The sequence below is a fragment of the Pempheris klunzingeri genome, chromosome 7 (assembly GCF_042242105.1).
Source record: "Pempheris klunzingeri isolate RE-2024b chromosome 7, fPemKlu1.hap1, whole genome shotgun sequence".
Classification (NCBI taxonomy): Eukaryota; Metazoa; Chordata; class Actinopteri; order Acropomatiformes; family Pempheridae; genus Pempheris; species Pempheris klunzingeri.
This window is the reverse complement of record NC_092018.1, coordinates 14,794,891-14,815,171: the sequence shown is the minus strand read 5'-3', so window position 1 is coordinate 14,815,171 and position 20,281 is coordinate 14,794,891. Positions and strand designations below refer to the sequence as shown.

Genomic DNA, 20,281 nt, shown 5'->3' with positions numbered 1-20,281 from the left:
GAATTCTCCAGAGATGGTTAGCTCAGACACAGAGGAAAAACTGCTGTAGACCTTGATATCTTACACAGCCATATTTATTGGTGCTCAGCCGGAGAGAATGGTGACAGCAGCAAAACAGTATGAACGCCACCTGATGCCACCTCAGTTCTGAAGGTTGCTTCCTGTGATCAGTCTTTTTAACCCTGCTAGGTGTGCCAAAATTACTCCAAATGTGGTCATTCTGCATGTACCACAAATATGTGTGAGTGTCTATTGGCTCCCTGGAATCTAAACAAAGAACTATGACCATTCATGTTACCCCAGATCACCGTCAGCATGTTTCCTCAACAGCAGACAGTCTATCTCGTGATGTCTGGAGCACGGCACACCTGCAACCTCAGTAACCCTGACAACGGGGCGTCACTACGTATCTGGAGGCGCCAGCCAACCCACAACAACCAGGCAGCTAAACTTTGCTCCAAAGACAGAGACGGGCTTTTCCAACTTCAGGTCACAATTTGGTCTGAGGGTGACCCCCTCTGACTCAACCACGACCCAGAGAAGCTCACGTGACCTGATTCCAAAAATTCCTTCACAAAAGGTAACGTGATGTTCATCACTTGACATGTTTATGTGACTGTGACATTTAACAGAGTAGTTTATTTATCAGACTGAAAAACTGAGAACAGATGAGGGACCCGGCAGCGGCGGTGGTGGCGGACAGCCTTCTCAACGCGCCTCGTCCTCCAGCAGGAACATTAGTTGTTAGTTAGTGGAGTGGTTTTAGAGGATGGCCTGATGGGAGGGGGTGGTAATAATTTTAGTGGGATACTTTCAAAATCTAGCTACTCTCATTAGTTTCTCCAGTATCTCAGATTCTACCTTTAAGGGGGTGCAAAAGAGATTATAATAATAAATAATATATAATAATAATGATATAATAAGATTTTGTCCTCTGGAGGACAATGTATGCTTGGCAATCCATCTAATAGTAGTTTCCGGTTTAAAGTTGAGACACTTGAAACCAGAAATGCTGACCTCATGGTGGCATTAAAGGAAAAGTCATCAAAGGCATTAGAAGTCTCCCTCTAAGCACCACGAAGGTCTGCACCAAATTCCAACTCAATCCATCCAATAATCGTTGAGACATTTCAGTGGGGAACCAAGTGGTGTCTGTTACTGCTTATGTTCATTATCCAGCTCTGCTTCTGTTTATTCCAAACAAACAATATTGGTTTTGCAAATGGAGAAAAAGGTTCATGAACTGGGCTGAATCACTTTGTTTTCCATCATGTTTATTTACGGAAACTGACCAAGTTTGCAGGCTCACGTGATGTCATTCTGAGCTTCACAGCCAGAACAAAAATAATGACGACCGGCCTCCCCTTCCCTGCGAAACTTCACCGCCTCACATCAACATGAATCATAACTAGCACACTTCCACGCAGCCTGTCTGCAGCCTCCCTCTGGTTTTGAGGGACGCAGGGGGCCAAGATGGCGGCTAACGATGTGCAGCTCGCCAGGGGACTGAGCCGAGGCTGCCATTTCAGCCGGGGGACGGTCCAGTCTGGACACCTAATGCATCCAAGACAGCTGGTGACACTAAACCAGCCGTCTAGAGGATCTGTCGAGTCCGGCCGTCCCTTCAGATGCTCAGTCATGATGGTTAGAGTGTTGCTGCTGGAGAAACTGTGGAGTAGCGTGTGTGTGTGTGTGTGTGTGTGTGTGTGTGTGTGTGTGTGTGTGTGTGTGTGTGTGTGTGTGTGTGTGTGTGTGTGTGTGTGTGTGTGTGTGTGTGTGTGTGTGTGTGTGTGCTCTGAGAGGAAGAACAAGATGATCTTCATGACTGATATCAATAGGGACAACAGATCGTACTGGTCTCCGGCGGGCCTAATGATGATAAGGGGAGGATATGAAGATTAACAGCAAGCCCCGAGGAGTGTGAGTGCAAATACGTGTGTTTCCTGGAGAAACTGTGGAGTTGTGTGTGTGTGTGTGTGTGTGTGTGTGAATGCATGTTATGTAAAATCGCTCCCAAAGCACATTACATATTAGCTAAATGTCTCAACTGAAAATGGCTTTGATTTTGCAAAATTTTAAAGCAAACAACAACGTGAACAAGAAGTCTTGTTGCTGCCTTTCATACACAAGAGTCTTCCAAGGGTGTCTTTTTCCACCTCCTCTGTCTCCATGGTGAGCAAATGAGGTTCCTTCCTTGAGGGATCATCGAGGACTGTGTGTGTGTGTGTGTGTGAGTGTGAGAGAGAGACAGGCAGCTCCAGGTGTCTTTTGCAAATCCCAGTATTGTCACGTAGCACTACCTGTCCCGTCCCTGCTGTCTTAAACACACTGTTGTTTGTTTTTACACATCTGTCTGCCAGGCTGCACGCCTGTTGCTTCAGAATAACACACACGTACACACATAGGCACACACACACATACGAACACAATTTATTTCTAATTGGGGAATTCAGCTCATTTGTTCAGATGAAAAATGTATTTTGTTGTTCATTAAATAGTCCTCAGGCTGGCCTGTTTTCTGTTTTATAGAAGTCTATGGTGCCATATGTGAATTTATTCAGTGTGTGTGTGTTAATTGTAGTTTGCATTAGTGTATTTTCCTTCACAGAGTTACCAAGCTAAACCTAAGAGTGTTTTGCCGGTGGCCTTGGTTTACGTGTCCCAGCGCTCTTTCGAAAAAAATTAAAAAATAAAAAATTTCTGGAGCAAACTGTTGAATAATTCAACCGTGTTTAAAAAGAATAAACTATGATCCTCCATGAATATGCCCTGGTAATCCCCAAAGATGCTCCCTTTTTCTCTTTGCTTTGCTTTCTTTCCCTCCTCCATTCTTTTACCACAGCCCACTCCAATGGAAATGATAGAGGACTTTTTCTGTGGTTCATTTTGTAGCGTAGCACAATTATTTACCTTCAACAAAACCACGTTTTTATGTTCTTTTCATATACTTCCAGTAGCCACAGGTTTTAGTATCATAATATCTCATTATATTATGTCATCAGTGTATGTATTCATTTAGGTATTCTAATATATTTGTATTACACATTAATTTACTTACTTTTTTCTAGCTCAGTTTAATTGTTATGCACCTCTTACATATGTTAAATTAGTAGCTACTAATTCCCTGTACTTGCAAACTATTCTTGGCTTGGGGCTGTTTTTTTTGTAGTTTTAGCTTGAGTAACTTGAGCTTCAGTAAATACAATACTTGTATTGTATTTGTATTGTAAAATACAATACAACTCACATGCACAGGCTCAGAGACACGTTATGAGAAAAGATGGGGTAAAATGTTGTCATTCCACCACATTAAGGACAAATAATTGTACAAAGGAAACAATTATTGCAAATAAATACTTTCTTAAAAAAACGATATATGGACACACATGGATATATAAACCATCATTACATTTTTCTTCTCCCCCTAGACGCCACTCATGCATCCCAAAGCATAATGCACCACACTTTGGAAATCCCTGATTTTAGGTATATTGCTTTATATATATATATATATATTTTTTTTTTAAATAAGTTTTCTATTTTTCTGCATCCTGTCTCTACCTGTCTCTCACATCCCTTTTCTGTGCTGCTCTATTTTTTAATTTCCTCTGAGCTTAGAAGATAAACCTTTAGAAAGCTTCCTTGAGGTGCTTTGAGTGATCCGTCCTTGCCGCCCGTCCCTCCTCTTTTTTTCCTTCTCTGCACTGTTGATGACAGAGGAGACACTTCCTGACATGAACAGGTTTCATGCACAGAAATGTGAACCTCAACACAGACAAAAAAATCCATCAACAGCTCCAGACACATTGACAGCCAATAGCATTAACTCATCTTTGAACTGCTGACCCCTGTTGATGAGCTCTGTAAGGGTGCAGAGGGAGAGACTTTGCTTCAAACTTTAATGCTGATGGGAAGATGATATAACGTATCATCATAATGCAGCACAGGATCAGCTTTAGGGAATGAGATGAAACATAAAGCAGAACGTGACCCAACAGCAGCAACAGATAAATGAAAGGGCGCCCCCTACAGATAAACAGCTTTAACAACAAGTAAACAGGAAGAAAACAGTTGGCATTTAGAAAGTTCAGTGCAGAAACATCAGCAATGATTTCTTAAAAATCAAAGAGCCCAAAGTTTAAAAATACAGATGAATTTATCGATTTTGAGATGAAAAATTCAGGATTTCTATTTTTTATTGAGCAAAGACTGATGGAATTTAAATTGTGAGCCCATGCAGTGTGCGCAGAGGTGGAGAGAAGAGTCAGTGTTCAAGGTTTCCAGTTAGCTCCAGATGAAATGAGTTGTACTGGGATCCCAGCAGTAATAAATCATGTACAGGCTCACCTTCACCTTCTGTCCTGTAAATGCAGTCAGATTTGACATGTGAATGTATGTTTGATTTCTTACAATCCAAAGGGAATCTACATCTCCCACCACAGGGCTTAAAGATCCCATGCAAAGGTTGGGAAATTATCGTGAAATATGTGTGAAAATAATTATGAATTTTCCTGTTTGGCTTGATATTACTCTCTGTGAACCAAAGCATTCACATGAACTTGATTCCACACATATATATATATATGTACATATACATACATATATATATATATATATATACATATACATACATATACATATACATATACATATACATACATACATACATACATACATACACACACACACACACACACACACACACACACACACACACACACATATATATAGATAGATAGATAGATAGATAGATAGATATAGAGATAGATAGATAGATACATATATATACACACACATATATATATACATATATATATACATATACACACTATTTAAAATCTATTTTGAAAATGAATTACACTAGTTAATTACCAAAATAAGTAAATACATTTAATTAAGCTACTTGGGGCACAGTTCTGGTACTTTGGGAAATAGAAACAAGGTTGTTGCAAAATAAAACCACCCCCCTCACTCCATTTTAGTGTTGGTGAAGTCAAGTTGAAGGTTTTGCTTGATGAGAGAAGCTGGCAGGACTCCTCATGAATAATTGATCAGATTTTATGAATTTAGATTTTTATATATGGCCACAAATTATTAATGTAGAAAGTAGTGTTGAAACTATTAGCTGATTTATTATTAAGGTCCTTCATCATGTAATTATATTAAAACAATGAGGCTTCTTCCATGTCTCATTTTCATATTGTTGTGAATTCATCCACCCTGGTTTCTCCTCTGTTTTTAGGACAAAATAACCAACATGAAGATGTCGCTCTTTGTATTTCTTCTATAAATAATCAAAAGGTTAATTAAAAATAAAATTGTTAGTCTCAGCTTTAATAGACCCACCGTTCCTCTATACCTTATGGTCTTTTCTTCGCTCACTGAGGTCATTATTCTATATATCAGGACACATTGGAATGTGTTAGACAAAGAAAATGAGGCACACTCTCATTACTTTAGGCATGGGTTATCTGACTGTATTAAATAGGTTAAAAATTATTATTAACTATTAAAAATAGACTGTGATTGTGAGGATTGTGTGAATTCAACACTTAAAAACTATTACGGACAACGCATGGACACCAAGCTTATTGTGTTCTATAGGTACCTTGTATACTGAATGCCTCTATTCTGTTTATGTCTATTCTTTTATTTTGGAACATGTGCTATAGAGTATGAAGTGTGCAATTATGTGTCTGTCTTTGAAACATGTACGTCAACTGACAGAAGTCATTTCTATGTGGTGCTATTGTGTAACATGTGTGGCCCGTTTCAACAGTTACTTCATGACACTCCCAGACTCTCCCACCTGTGCCGCTCACATGACTCTCACCTCCACCTGCTCACCTGTTTCTACTCTCTCTCTCATCAGCCCTGTAGTATATTTACCCACCCATTCCCACCAGATCACTGGTGTTGCTTTATGCCTTTGTTTTCCTGCCCACCCCCGCACCAGTACACCTATCTGTACGTCACTGCTCGCGTCTTTTTTCTAGTTTGTCTGTGGTCTCTCACTTACTTACCCATGCCAATGAGCTTAAACACTACTCTTGGCTTAACAAGAAAGTTTAGAAACATAGCAAAGACACGCCATCCTTTCCTGCTCTATTTTAAAAAGTGGGCTCATGTCCATTAATATGATATATTTTTCCCCTTTTCTATCCTCGAAGGTTTTGCACGTGTGTGAGGGACAGCTGTGGGCTGATGGGATTGAGTGTGTTTGTTTGCATATGTATTTATTTACGTATACAAATATCTGAATAACAACTTGTGTACAATGATCACTTACCAGAAAAATAAATATAATAATTCATGTATTATAATTATAATCATTATAGTAGTAGTAATAGTAATAGTAGTAGTGGTGGTGATGTTATGATATATACTTTTTCAAGTTTTGTTTCACCAGTGAGATTTGACAGGTAACAACATTGGTAAACAGAGGTGCTGTTGCTATGGTTACCTGCAGTTTAATATACCATGTGCACTTTAAAAAGCTGGTTAAAGTGATGTCCATCACTGTGTGAGATCAGTCCTGACATACAATATTAACAGGCACCTGCCAGCTAATTCAGCCCTTTCTGTTGCTATGGTATAAGTTTCTGTAGACTGCACAACACAGGAAAAAAACGGTGTTTTCCACTTCATGAGATGTTTAAACACTGCAATAAAACATCCAGGTAAAGGTAAAGTGTGTGCTTGTAATGGGTGCTCACATACAGCCACATATTCATACCCCACTGGTTTTCCGTACTGGGAGGTCAGGTTTGCTAGCGGTGTGCTAATGTACCTGGGAGCCAAAGAGAGCCGGCTTCAAGGTCTCTGGACCGCATCAATATTACAGCACACGGGGCCAGAGAGGAGCCGATCAAATATTCATTTATCACCCTTCCTCTCTTTTTCTCTCTCCGGCTCTGGTTCTCTCCTCTACAAACTGGAAACACACACAGTCTCTGTCCACACCTGCTACCTTGACCCCCGGTGCAGAGGCTCTGCTTGTGTATTCAGTTATTCAGAGTTCCTGGGGGACAGCTTGGGTTAAGTGTTACATGGAAAAAGAACTCTTTTTAGGGTCAAACGCAGAACAAGGACGCCATAACATAGAGAAAAGTTGGTTCTGCTGCTGGAGCAGGATACACAGTGTAGTGCATGTATAGCAGTCACTCAGTGGTGGAAGAAGTATTAAGATGTTTTCTTAATACAGTTAAAGTATCAATACTACAGTTTAATGATATTTTGATTGAAAAATACTGTTAGTAAAAGTTCTGCTTTCAACATCTTACTTAAAAATACACAACTAATAGCAAAAAATTGTACTTTAAGTATAAAAAGTCTAAATATTCATTATGAAAACTGGCTCCATTGTATTTATAATTAGAATCAGATTAATTTGATTAATGAGTGTCTAAGTAGCATTTGAATGTTGTCAAGGTAGAGCAATTTCAGTAACCTTAACTGTCAGATAGTGGAGTAAAAAGTATAATAATAAAAGTACAGTAATTCGTACAATTTGTACTTTGGTGAATGTACTTAGTTACATTCCTCCATAGTGAGACGTTGGATAGTAAATGTTGGGGCTGATATCGTACATAAGCTATTATGTATGCGCTATTACCCGAAGGTTCAGGTATTTACTGAGTTGTTTGAAGGTTTTAAATGTAACTTTAAAGAGAAACTTTACAGCAGATTTAAATCTTGTATTTGTTGACCCCCAGTGGTGAAAGCTGATGTTCAACTTTTGATGAAGTAATAAAACTGTGATACTCTGTGTGTACATAAAAGGAAGCCATTTTCCTGACTTAAGTGAAAATAACATTTTCTGTATTTTCATGTTCTTCCTGAATAAACAAGGACAAAGTTGAGATTCAATTTCATTTTCACAACAAAATTCAGGCAGGAACTTGGGAATTGTGAACAGAAATATTACAGTCAGCCTATTCTTTGGACTTAAAGTTGGACTCAGTGCAAAAAGATAATCTTTTACGGCTAATTTGGGACCCCAAAGCAAAGTTTAGGAAACACTGAGATCGATTAACTCAATAATAAATTGAACTGTAAATGAAACAGAGACGTTTCTGCGCTTTCAATTGTTACCCAGTTTATATTCTGTTACCGTTAAAAACTGGCAACATTCATTTGGCATAATAATGACACTGATTATTGATTTGAAGAAACTTATCAGCTCAGTAATGATCTGAAAATGCGTATTATGTCATTTTGTTTGTACACATGAACTATACAGAATGCTTGCTACTCAGAGATGACTCTGTTCAAGCTGCCTGCAGAAATTCTGGGAACAAGCTAAAAACCCAAAACTGTCCAATTTGTAAAAGAAAATCCTAAAAAGATCATTTCTAGGTGAACTTTGCACTGAAGGGACTGGCTGATTTGTTTGCTGGGAGGCGGAAAAGTGGATCATCTAAGAAGGTGGAGGTGGCGTGTAGTAAGCATCAAGAGGAGCCCAAATTGTTCTGTAAAGATTAAACAGAGCTGTGTGTCCTGTCTGTGAGTTTTCTCTCCACCAGAAACACAAAGTGGTTCCTATTGAACAAGCAGTCAGTGACCTGAAGGACCAGCTGAAGTCTTTAATTAAGATCCCACACCCTGTAATGGCTGTTAATGCTTTAAATATTTGATTTTTTCAGGCTGTGTTCACTTTTCCAAATCGTTTTTCCTTCACATTACTCCATTTGATGTGTATTTGTAGAGGTGGCGCTCTTATTCTGAAAACCCAAGCGGAAGTCAATGTGAAGTAAACAAACCACAGGAAACAAACGGCCGCTGCTTCCGGGGTTGATCATAGTGGTGCTACCTGTGTTCAAACCTTTATTCTGAAGACTACATGTGTTCTCAGCAGCTACGTTACTTTTCGCAGGCTTGTCATTTTGGAGTCGTTGTCAGTTTTACGAGTTTTACAGCTGAACCTGCTCACAGCCAGCAGCTAATCAACATTAGCTAACGTTAGCTAGCGTTAGCCAAGAACCAGTGTTAAAAATGAGACGCCACACTGCTAAGCTACATTTTGGCGACGTGCAAGCAACTACGACGATTTAACTCAATTTTTCATTCATTCTCTACTGTGAGTATAAATATAAAGTGATTTGGAGCAAATAACTACGTTGTTTCCCGTTCATAAGGGATCCTGTAAGTGGCATGTAGTGTAACTGGGTGCTTCAGACGAAAACAGACTGAAAACACATTTTATTCTAAACCCTAAAAATAATCTTCTAGTCGACTAGAACAAGCTGTCAAAAGTTTTCCTGTTTCTTTTTCTTCGGTAAAATGCAGATTCCTTGAAAACGGTTGCATCAAATGGTGAATACATTATAAGTATCTGTGTGTGTATCTTGAAAACAAGGGGAGCAACAAACCTGCATGCAAACAAACAACCTGCAGCAACAGGTAAAAGACGAATAACTATTAAGAACAATCTGCCACAGTTTAGTTTCTGTAGTTATTTCTTAAACAAAGAAGTCAAAGCCTCCACTCAAAACACGTATTTTACTCATTTTTACCGTGCAGAATGATAAATGTGCAGCTTCTGACATTACAAAAGCTGCTTTATTTTCACATTCATCCAATGAAGGATGAAAGTTTGTGTGTCTGAGTTTGAGATGTTCATCAACTAAAAACTAGGTGTGGAAAAAAACATTTGAGTTCACTGAAATAAAAATAACTAAAAACTAGACTTAAAACAACAACATAAACACTATAGTGTACTTGCAAAACTAACTAAAGTAAAATAGGAATATACAGGAAATGTCTTTAGTTGTAGTCTTTGTGAGTTTGATCAAATTTGCCAATACTGTTTGTACTGTATAAATCTTAGCCATGTCTACACTTCTCTTATTTAAATCTGCATATATATGTATAGACCCAGATGTCCAGGGTGTATGTATATACACACACTCTGGACATCTGGGTAGATACTAAACTGCATTTTGCTGTTCTAATACTTCTATACTGTGCAGTGACAAAAGTTGAGTCTAATTGCCTTTTTTCCAGCAAACATTTTAACTTGTCATTGTGGGAAAAGCACAGCTGAAACTACTAATAGAAACAATGGCTGTGCTCCATTAAGTGTCCCAGGAAGCGACTCCGGTAAGCCAGCATGTAGAAAAGCAAATCCTTGAACTAGCTCACCTAAATAGAATACAGCCATCATTGATAATTGGTAATTGATTACACCTCTGCTTTTCCTGCTTTACCAAGTGAATGCCATGAAAAAGGTCTATCTAATTAAAGGTGACCCTGATGATGTATTGTGCGTGTTGTTTTGCTCTGCTAGGCCCTGGCACCAAGGAAATAACAGAGACTCCAAGCAACAGCCTCTGATGGTTATGGGGAATGATGGACAACCTGACAGCGAATAAGAGCCACATACCCTGTCAGTCGTGGGGGGGGCAGAATGGCTGGTCCACAGCTTCAGCTCAAGGCCTCCCCATCAACCCGCTGCCCAGCTCTCAGCATCTCAGCCTGGGCTCATCCTCTGACCAGAGACCCTCCTGCGGCCACCTGCGGGCATCCAATCAGAGCTGTATGAGCGACCTCAGCACCATATCATCCTCTCATCACTCCTCCCTGTACAAAGCCTCTCACATTAGCGGCAATCCGTCATCCGCCATGCTGTTTTCTGACAGTGGTACCCAGAATGCCTCTAACATTATTTCCTTTGCTCAGCAAAACCCTCACATTTTATCAGTGCCGCTGACTGCAAACCAAGGAAAAAATATGCCCCCAACACCCCTGCCCCAAACAAACCAAGCTCCACAGACCTGTAGGCCCCAACATCTACTGCTCCTCCCACCCCACGACCCTTACAAAGCCTCATTTCAACCTCTGTTAACCAGTCAGAGTTTACTAAATGGGCTTCAAGGTCTGCCATCATGTCGGCAACGTGCAAGTACATCTCAAGCTACTTCTGAAGGAGAGGATTTGGAGTTTTCTGGTATTGCTGGATACACTCAAAGCCTTGCCGCATCCACTTCTCAGGAGCAGTGTCAGTGGATACCTTCATCACACTGCAGGGGTAAGCTGTGTCTGAAATACCTTTTTACTGTGCTGACGTGTTCATCCTGTTTTGGAGAACGAAAAGCCTCCTCAGTGTGTTTGATCATGTTGGATTTATGTGAACCACAGTGTGTGTTTAGTACTTAAGCTGGTTTGTTGCTTATCCGTGGGGCCCCAACTCTTCAAATCTCATATTCATGGCTGAATTTGACCAAGCCAATTTTACTAACCAGTTCTCTTGAATCTTTAGATCCTAATTGAGGTTATTCAATTCGAGCAACTTGGAACATACTATATACTATGTAATTTCTGAATATATGAATGCAAAAAAATATATATATACTGGAAATGAAGTTTTTGAAATTTACTAAAGAGATGAATTTAGTGAACATAAATTCACAGATGGTTTTTGAAGTGAAATATTTAAGTGCTATAAACATAAATTTCAACTTTGAAAATTCAATAGATTCAGCAACTGATTCAATTTCACATTTAGGTACTTAGTTGCTTATACAGGTGCTGGTCATATAATTAGAATATCATGAAAAAGTTGATTTATTTCAGTAATTCCATTCAAAAAGTGAAATTTGTATATTATATTCATTCATTACACACAGACTGATATATTTCAAGTGTTTATTTCTTTTAATTTTGATGATTATAACTGACAACTGATGAAAAACCCAAATTCAGTATCTCAGAAAATTAGAATATTGTGGAAAGGTTCAATATTGAAGACACCTGGTGCCACACTCTAATCAGCTAATTAACTCAAAACACCTGCAAAGGCCTTTAAATGGTCTCTCAGTCTAATTCTGTAGGCTACACAATCATGGGGAAGACTGCTGACCTGACAGTTGTCCAAAAGATGACCATTGACACCTTGCACAAGGAGGGCAAGACACAAAAGGTCATTGCTAAAGAGGCTGGCTGTTCACAGAGCTCTGTGTCCAAGCACATTAATAGAGAGGCGAAGGGAAGGAAAAGATGTGGTAGAAAAAAGCGTACAAGCAATAGCGATAACCGCAACCTGGAGAGGATTGTGAAACAAAATCCATTCAAAAATGTGGGGGAGATTCACAAAGAGTGGACTGCAGTTGGAGTCAGTGCTTCAAGAACCACCACGCACAGACATATGCAAGACATGGGTTTCAGCTGTCGCATTCCTTGTGTCAAGCCACTCTTGAACAAGAGACAGCGTCACAAGCGTCTCGCCTGGGCTAAAGACAAAAAGGACTGGACTGCTGCTGAGTGGTCCAAAGTTATGTTCTCTGATGAAAGTAAATTTTGCATGTCCTTTGGAAATCAAGGTCCCAGAGTCTGGAGGAAGAGAGGAGAGGCACAGAATCCACGTTGCTTGAAGTCGAGTGTAAAGTTTCCACAGTCAGTGATGGTTTGGGGTGCCATGTCATCTGCTGGTGTTGGTCCACTGTGTTTTCTTAGGTCCAAGGTCAACGCAGCCGTCTACCAGGAAGTTTTTGAGCACTTCATGCTTCCTGCTGCTGACCAACTTTATGGAGATGCAGATTTCATTTTCCAACAGGACTTGGCACCTGCACACAGTGCCAAAGCTACCAGTACCTGGTTTAAGGACCAGTTCTTAATTGACCAGCAAACTCGCCTGACCTTAATCCCATAGAAAATCTATGGGGTATTGTGAAGAGGAAAATGCGATACACCAGACCCAACAATGCAGAAGAGCTGAAGGCCACTATCAGAGCAACCTGGGCTCTCACAACACCTGAGCAGTGCCAAAGACTGATCGACTCCATGCCACGCCGCATTGCTGCAGTAATTCAGGCCAAAGGAGCCCCAACTAAGTATTGAGTGCTGTACATGCTCATACTTTTCATGTTCATACCTTTCAGTTGGCCAACATTTCTAGAAATCTTTTTTTTGTATCAGTCTTAAGTAATATTCTAATTTTCTGAGATACTGAATTTGGTTTTTCATTAGTTGTCAGTTATAATCATCAAAAGTAAAAGAAATAAACACTTGAAATATATCAGTCTGTGTGTAATGAATGAATATAATATACAAATTTCACTTTTTGAATGGAATTACTGAAATAAATAAACTTTTTCATGATATTCTAATTATATGACCAGCACCTGTAGATTCAAACCTTTTTGAATCCAATATTTGCCTCCATGTTTGACTGGAAATGAAATTCAACAGAAGTTATAGTGATGAGTTAATGTGCAGTATGAACTGTTGTATGTGAAGTGTGGTTTCTAGTGTTGAATAATGCTCCCTTTCACATATTTTAACAAGGTCTTGCTGGTCTGATTACCAGATGAGACAAACTACAAATGTTTATTGGACCAAAATTAAATAAGTAAATAGTAAATTAAAGGTGCAGTCACACCAACAGCAAAGACAAAATGACTTATTGCGACACTGAACTTGAACAAGGCCATTAAAGTCTGCTCTTATTAATGTCAGTGGGGTTGACAAAATATTAGAAACCCTTCACAGGATACTACAAAACAATTCAGTCACAAACTGCATCCATCTAAATGACCATAAAGTTCAATCTGCACCTCTCTGAAGAGGTTAAACTGAAACTGGAGATTATGACATTCAGGGAGGGAGGAGTTGTTGCAGGGCTGTTGCATTAGTTTACGGTGGGTGTAGCTTACTGGAGAAACCTCAGCAGCTCATGGTTCAAAAAAAGATGATGACACACTACAGATTAGTCTCTTGTTTAAACAGGCGGTGCTGTTCAGATTACACTGCTGTTGTACTGATGTTGCTTTCAGCTCCCTCTTTCGTTGTCTAACTTCGTTGTCTTTTCTTCAGGTGCTGTAAATGAGTCTGTCCCTGACGCAGCCGCTCATCCTAACAAAGAGACATTGCAAAACGAGAATGCTAGTCCACTGGTGAGGAAACTTAACACCTCCAAATCTTTATATAGAGAAAGGATTTGTTATTTATTGTCAGGAATACACCAAAGGTGTTGTCATTTTCTTAACCTATTTGCTGACATCTAGCTGTTTGTTCCTACAGAGATTTTACCAAATTGGTGTTGGGCATTTCCAGTAGAGTTACAGAGCTGTAGAGTTTCATAGGATGGCATTATCTTTCGATTGAACCTTTTGAATTAGTTTTATTTCTTTCTGCTTTCAGGCCAGCAATGACAGACAGCGTACGGTACTTCTACATCAGCGTGCTCAGCTGCTTAAGCAACTGTCAGAGTTGGATAAATGTGTAAGTGTGTTAAAGCAATTTTTAGTTGAAGAAGACCAATATTATTTTATAGATAGTTGCTACACAGTGCTACTTTAAAATGATGGTATGTATTACTTTTAATTAATTTTGTGTCCCCATTAAGCTGGAATCAATTCCTCCGGATAACAGCAATGATGGGCAGTCTTCACACACAGCTGTTCAGGTAGGTAAAGTTTTTTTTTTTAGATGCTGCAGTTTGACGTGCAATGAAGCACAACAATTCATATTTAAAATACATGCAAATATATAATAGACCGTTTTGTTTCTCCTCCATCAATGGATGATTCGTCCCAGTGTGAACAAACTGAGACCAGCGATGCACAGCAGGTTCAGCCGCTTGCAGCAAAGTCAGAGGTAGATCCACATCAAGTCATCAGCGGTGCATAAATGACTTCTTTAACTGTACATTTTAGGCTGTTAGTAAATGATAGTCACGGTTATGTTATGGCTTTGTTTTTCAGTCACAGTGGCATCTTTCAGCAGATTCATCACCTTCAGCCTATGATGATCACAGAGAGGTCTCCGATGCACAAGAGGATCCAATGTCAGCAGCAGAATCAGAAGTAGTTAGCTGTTTTTTGTTTGTTTGTTTGTCTTTTTAACAAATAGCACATGTTAGTGTTTAGAATTAGTATCAACAGTTTCACATGTCCATCCATTTCCATGTTCTAAATTAGGGCATGACCCACAGTAGTTTCAGCTATGTTCTTTTGGCTACACTGATAAGTTGCGGTTATGTGGTATGTGTTGTAAGCAGCAGAGTTTGCTCTAAGTTAAATGAACTGAAATTACATAGAAATAACCACTTGAATAACTTGAATATTTATTTTTTTATTTTTTTGGAGAATACGAAGACAGCAGGACGTGATATAGATTTAAATAAATATTGAACGTTTGAGCCCAGTGTCCCAGTTCCATAGCTTGAGTACACATGTATGCTGCTGTTGTAAAAATGCTCATTTATATTTGCTTATCAAATTAGCTGTGGCAGGTTAGCATTTAGATATTTGGGTCTTTGTTTAAAATGGCAAACAGAAATTATATTTGCTGCAACCACAGATTGTTAGTGACTCTATTTCCACATGCAACTGTTTTTCTTTTTTCTAGAAACAAGGTAATGCGTCAGCAAAATCAGATGAGGAGAGTGATCCTGATTATGTACCTAAGGGTGATGGTGACCTGTCTGATTTCCTATCTGACCCTGACGAGGACTCTGCAGATGAACCCAGCCATAGCAGTCCCGCCTCCCCCACAGATGAAGGATCTTCTCTGCCAGGAAGAAAACGGACGAAATCGAAAAGTTCTTTGTCTAAGGACAAAAGTGTCAGCCCTCCAAAAAAGACATGTGCGAAGAAGAAGCCCGCTGAAACTGTTGTGCTGCCATGTTCAAGTTCTAAAGTACAACGCGTTTATGACAGAAGGAATTATTGTCTGTTTTGTTCTAAGCCGATGTCCAAAATGGCACGACATTATGAGACGGTCCACAGTGAAAAACCAGAGGTTGCAGCTGCATTTCAATATCCCAAAAATTCCAGAGAAAGACAAAAGATATGGAACAGACTAATAAATCAAGGCAACTTTGTTCACAATAAAAATGTCTTGAAAACGGGGAAGGGCCAGCTTGCTGTCCGACAAAGGCCAAAGCAAACTGGAAAAGCCACAGACTTTCTTCATTGTCTTTACTGTCAAGGTCTTTATAGGAGGAAAACTTTGCACAGGCACATGAGGCAGTGCCCAGAGAAGGTGAATGACAAAGAATCACAGATTGGAAGAAAGCGCGTCGCATTGCGCTGTCTGCTTCAAACCTCAGATGACCTCGACGTAACGGACGGCTTCAAGAACATTCTTTTGCAGATGACATACGATGACGTGACACAAGCTGTCATGGAGGACAAGGTTATCTTGCAGTTTGGTGAGCTCATGTTCAATCAGCATGGATCTGATGTGAAGAGACACGATTATATAAGACAAAACCTTCGTCAGGTAGCACGTCTTCTACTTGAAGCTCAGAAAATAACCCCTCTGAAGACACTGGAAGACTTCTTTCTCCCTTCAAGCTTCCCACATGTGGTGACTGCAGTGAACGTCCTGGCAGGCTACAATCCAGACAACAAAACGTACAGCAGTCCTTCCCTTGCTGTCAAGCTTGGCTACCATCTACAGAAGACCTGCAGTATTGTTGAGGCTAACGCTATGAAGGCTGGTGACGAAAGTTTGGCAAAGTCTGCTCGAAAGTTCCTGTCTGTGTATGAGAAAAACTGGAACAAGCTGATTTCCTCAGATGCATTGACAACACTCAGAGAAATAAAATTCAAAACAGCAAAAAAGGTTCCATATGCGCAAGATGTAAAGCGCCTGTACTTCCACATAGAGAATGAACATGTTCTTGCTGAGAAAAAAATCGAAGACAGCCCCTCCCCAGAAGATTATGCCGGTCTGGCCAAGGCAATTCTTGCTCGAACAATAATCTTTAACAGGAGAAGCGCCAGGGAGGTATCGACTGTGCCACTAGCGGGTTTCATGTCACGGAAAAAGTCAAACCTGCATGCTGGCATGGACGTATCTGTCACAGATTTGGAAAGAACCATGTGTGGGTTCTTCTTTAGGATCGACATACGAGGGAAGTGTGGGAGAATGGTTCCTATTTTACTCAAACCAGCGTTCGTGTCAGCTATGGAACTTCTCGTGAGCATTCGTGAGAAATGTGGAGTGCCGAGTAACAATCCCTTCCTGTTTGGCCGACCATACGCACTGTCGGCCTACAACGGGTCAGGCTGCCTCCAGAAATATGTCAAAACATGTGGAGCAAAAAACCCTGAAGCGCTGTCATCGGCGAAGATCCGGAAGCACTACGCAACGATGCTACAACTGATGAACCTGGATGAAAATGAGGCAGACCAAATTTTAGGCCCTAATAATCAGGTTCGAGCCCTGCGACAGGACAGTAGTGTGCATCTGGATGATGTTGAAATGGCCTCTAGGGGTAAGAAATTTGGTTTTTCTTTTCTCTAGCTGGTTCCAAAGTGTAAATGCCAAAATACCAGAGTGAAGTTTTTACATAGTTTAAGATTAAATGCAAGATTTAGAATGGTGGTCAGACTGTGGTTAAGTGTAGTGTGCAGAGCCTTGTGTTAGTCACAGTATGATTGTAACTGAGTATTTGGGCAGCCACACACAGTTTTAACTTCACTGCAGAACCTGGTTTAAGAAATTTGGAGAAGCAACAAACTTAACTTTATATCACATATGCAGAAACCATATATAACCACAGCTAAAGCGGAGTTTGAAGACTATCATTTCCAAAAAAGCATGTTAAATGCAGAGACAATGCAAGACTATTTAATAACCTTTGTCATGCATGCAAGGAGATATCAGTGCTATGATCAATTAATGTAATATGACTCAAAATCAAAAACAGATTGAGGGCATGCGGGGCCTTCTGCTGTCACACAGACCTTGCAGGGTGAAAAGAAGAGAAGATGACTAGTATCCTGAGATGCCAGAGAATAAAATGTTGGCATGAATGGAGTTTGTCTTTCATATATACAGCTGGGGTAACAAACAGTGGCCTATAATTAACAGCAAGTGGCTTCTCTCTCTTAAAGCAGAATGTTGAACCCTAAACTTGTCTGGAGTGCTGCACTGTGGGTCACTTATTCCTTTATTCCAATAATTTAGGTGTGAGAAAGGTGTGTACATGTAGGTGGGGTATGTAAAAGACGGTGGTTCGCTTTTTATCTTAATTACAGAGAGATCACGAGATGCAGGAGGACAACAAGCTGCATCGTGGCAGCACAATCAGCATTCCAGCGCACACTATGGACCAACGGAGTCTTATCATGAACGAGCAACAGAGCATGGAGCAACAAGAAGTGGCAACAGGACTGCACATCCGAAATCTTCCAAGCCAGGAAAAAAAGGTAGCAATGGTGATCACTGATAGTGTATTTATCCAGCCGAGCCACTTTGACTGAGGTTTTCTTTCATAATAATAAAAACATCTTCAGAGTAATGTTAGATATACAACAGCCAGAGTCCTTTAATAACCAGAGAGTCTAGTTTGTTTTATAGATAAGAACCGGGAGGACAAAGCTGGGTAACGGGGACGGAAACAGAGCAACAAAGTTAAACTACTGATCTCAGGGCTGCAGAAACAGCAGGAGATACTTGTCTGCCACCAGATCACAAAGCTGCCGTGACTTTAAAGCTTTTAAAGTGTTTCCGGATAGCAAAGTGCTGCAAAGGGTCCATTTAACTTGCCAACCCACTTTTTATCTTCCAAGCTCGCAGAGTCTGTCCTTGTCTGCATGGCTTAACTGCCTGAGTTAGTCGGGATGTTTTTGAATTTTTAACACAATAGTCCAATTTAGGGAAGCCAAGCACGGCCTTTCAATGATTTTTTTCAATGCCGTTATCTCGAGATTGCGAATTAATGATTTCTTTATGTCCAGTTGTTGTTCCTTTGTTACTACCATTTGTGCCTTTTATGCTACTGATGCCATTTTACTTGCTACTGTTCACGCTGATTTTGAACAGCACTTTGGTCAACTGCGGTTATTTTAAATGATGCTTTATAAATGAATAAAACCAATAAATAAATGAATATCACATGCCTCTTGGACCCATCCCCTCACTCCATTACCATTAGGACTGTTTTAGTCTACTTTTACTATTAAAAGTCAGTCCTATTTTGTTGTCCGTAATGAATTGTTTTTCTGCTCTTGATGAACACTTTTAATAGTATCTCAAGATAATGAAAAAAATAACTCATATTCGATTATTTATTTTCTCATAATTACTGTCTTGGTTTTCATTTACTGCCTGTATTGATTGCCTTGATTGTTTTCTTTAAAAGTTCGAATTGGCTAATTAATTGGTTAACATTTATGGTGGTAATCTATAATCCTAATCAACATTTGGGGTGACATTTGACATATTTTCTACTAGAGGTGCTATCTTTAAAGTAGTAATAATCTTCCATTAAGCCCATATCATGCTTAGATAAATATAATAAATGTAGTTTAAATTCTGATCATTGATGTGACAACAGATGGGCCACACATTGGAAAAGGATTCATGCAGGTCAAAGGGGAGTTCTTATTTATCGTTCATATGCACAGTGAGGATTTGGAGTCTTCGACAACATTTGGACAGCAGTGTGATAATTATGGCTGTGACGACGATGAGATCTGTCTTTAAACCTTATGATTTAGACCCCCCAGCGTGTTATGAAAGAAACTTTGGTCATTTTTTCACTCGGTCACTAATTTTCACTCATTTGCCTATTACCCCACAGGCTCCCAAAATAATGGAAAACAAAAATGGGAGGAAGCAGAGGTCCGTGCTGTCGAAAGACACCTGATGCATTTAATTCAAGAACACAAGGTGCCTCAGAAAAACGACTGCATCCAGTGTCTCGACGCTGAGCCAGAAGCACTGAGTACCCGTTCGTGGAAAGGTGTAAAGGACTATGTCAGAAACAGGATCACTGCCCTAAAAAGGCAAAGTGGAACTTCCCAAGCTAAATTCAAGAATGAATGAACAATGACTGACTGACAGTAACACAGCAGAGCACTGGGAAATTTCAGTAGTTATAGATGCGTCATTTTGTGGATGGCAAAATCTGTTTAATGCATTTTTTTCCCTCCTCCATTTTCTTATCCTTCACCAAACTCTGTTCATCTTTGCCTTTGATTTGTTCACTCTCCGCCTCCGTCATGTTGCCCGGCTCAGAATAATGTGTTATACAGATTGAGCTGATGGCTGTGTTTTTGGAGGTAAAGGTTAACTTCTGCGACCAAGTTACCTGGTATTCTATATTTTCTTTGACTTTCTATAACAATCCACCACCAATAAAGTGCCATGAATACAATATCTAGCAATTTATCTTTGAATAAAAAGCCATGTTACCTGTGATCCACTCAAAATAGTAAACATGAGGTATTTAAATGATTTGTGCAGCCACGCCAGGACTAATCTCTGATGTTTCACTCGAAGGTAGCAATAATTTCACGTTCAAAATTATTCTGATTTAAAGCAC

At 39.7% G+C, this 20,281-nt stretch overlaps 1 protein-coding gene across 2 annotated transcripts; it reads left to right on the top strand.

The window, feature by feature from the left end:
• The first annotated feature begins 8,785 nt into the window (after positions 1-8,785).
• On the top strand, positions 8,786-20,142 carry LOC139204278 (uncharacterized). 2 transcript variants are annotated; one of them, XM_070834277.1, is made up of 10 exons: positions 8,786-9,079; positions 10,289-11,029; positions 13,813-13,892; positions 14,140-14,220; positions 14,345-14,404; positions 14,536-14,595; positions 14,703-14,804; positions 15,349-17,224; positions 17,991-18,161; positions 19,538-20,142. In XM_070834277.1, exons 2-10 carry the CDS (start codon positions 10,348-10,350, stop codon positions 19,780-19,782), a joined length of 3,357 nt encoding a protein of 1,118 aa, XP_070690378.1. In that variant the 5' UTR covers positions 8,786-9,079; positions 10,289-10,347; the 3' UTR covers positions 19,783-20,142. The 2 variants fall into 2 exon arrangements, with proteins under 2 accessions (XP_070690378.1, XP_070690377.1); XM_070834276.1 differs by lacking the exon at positions 8,786-9,079 and adding an exon at positions 9,328-9,402.
• Positions 20,143-20,281: the final 139 nt, after the last annotated feature.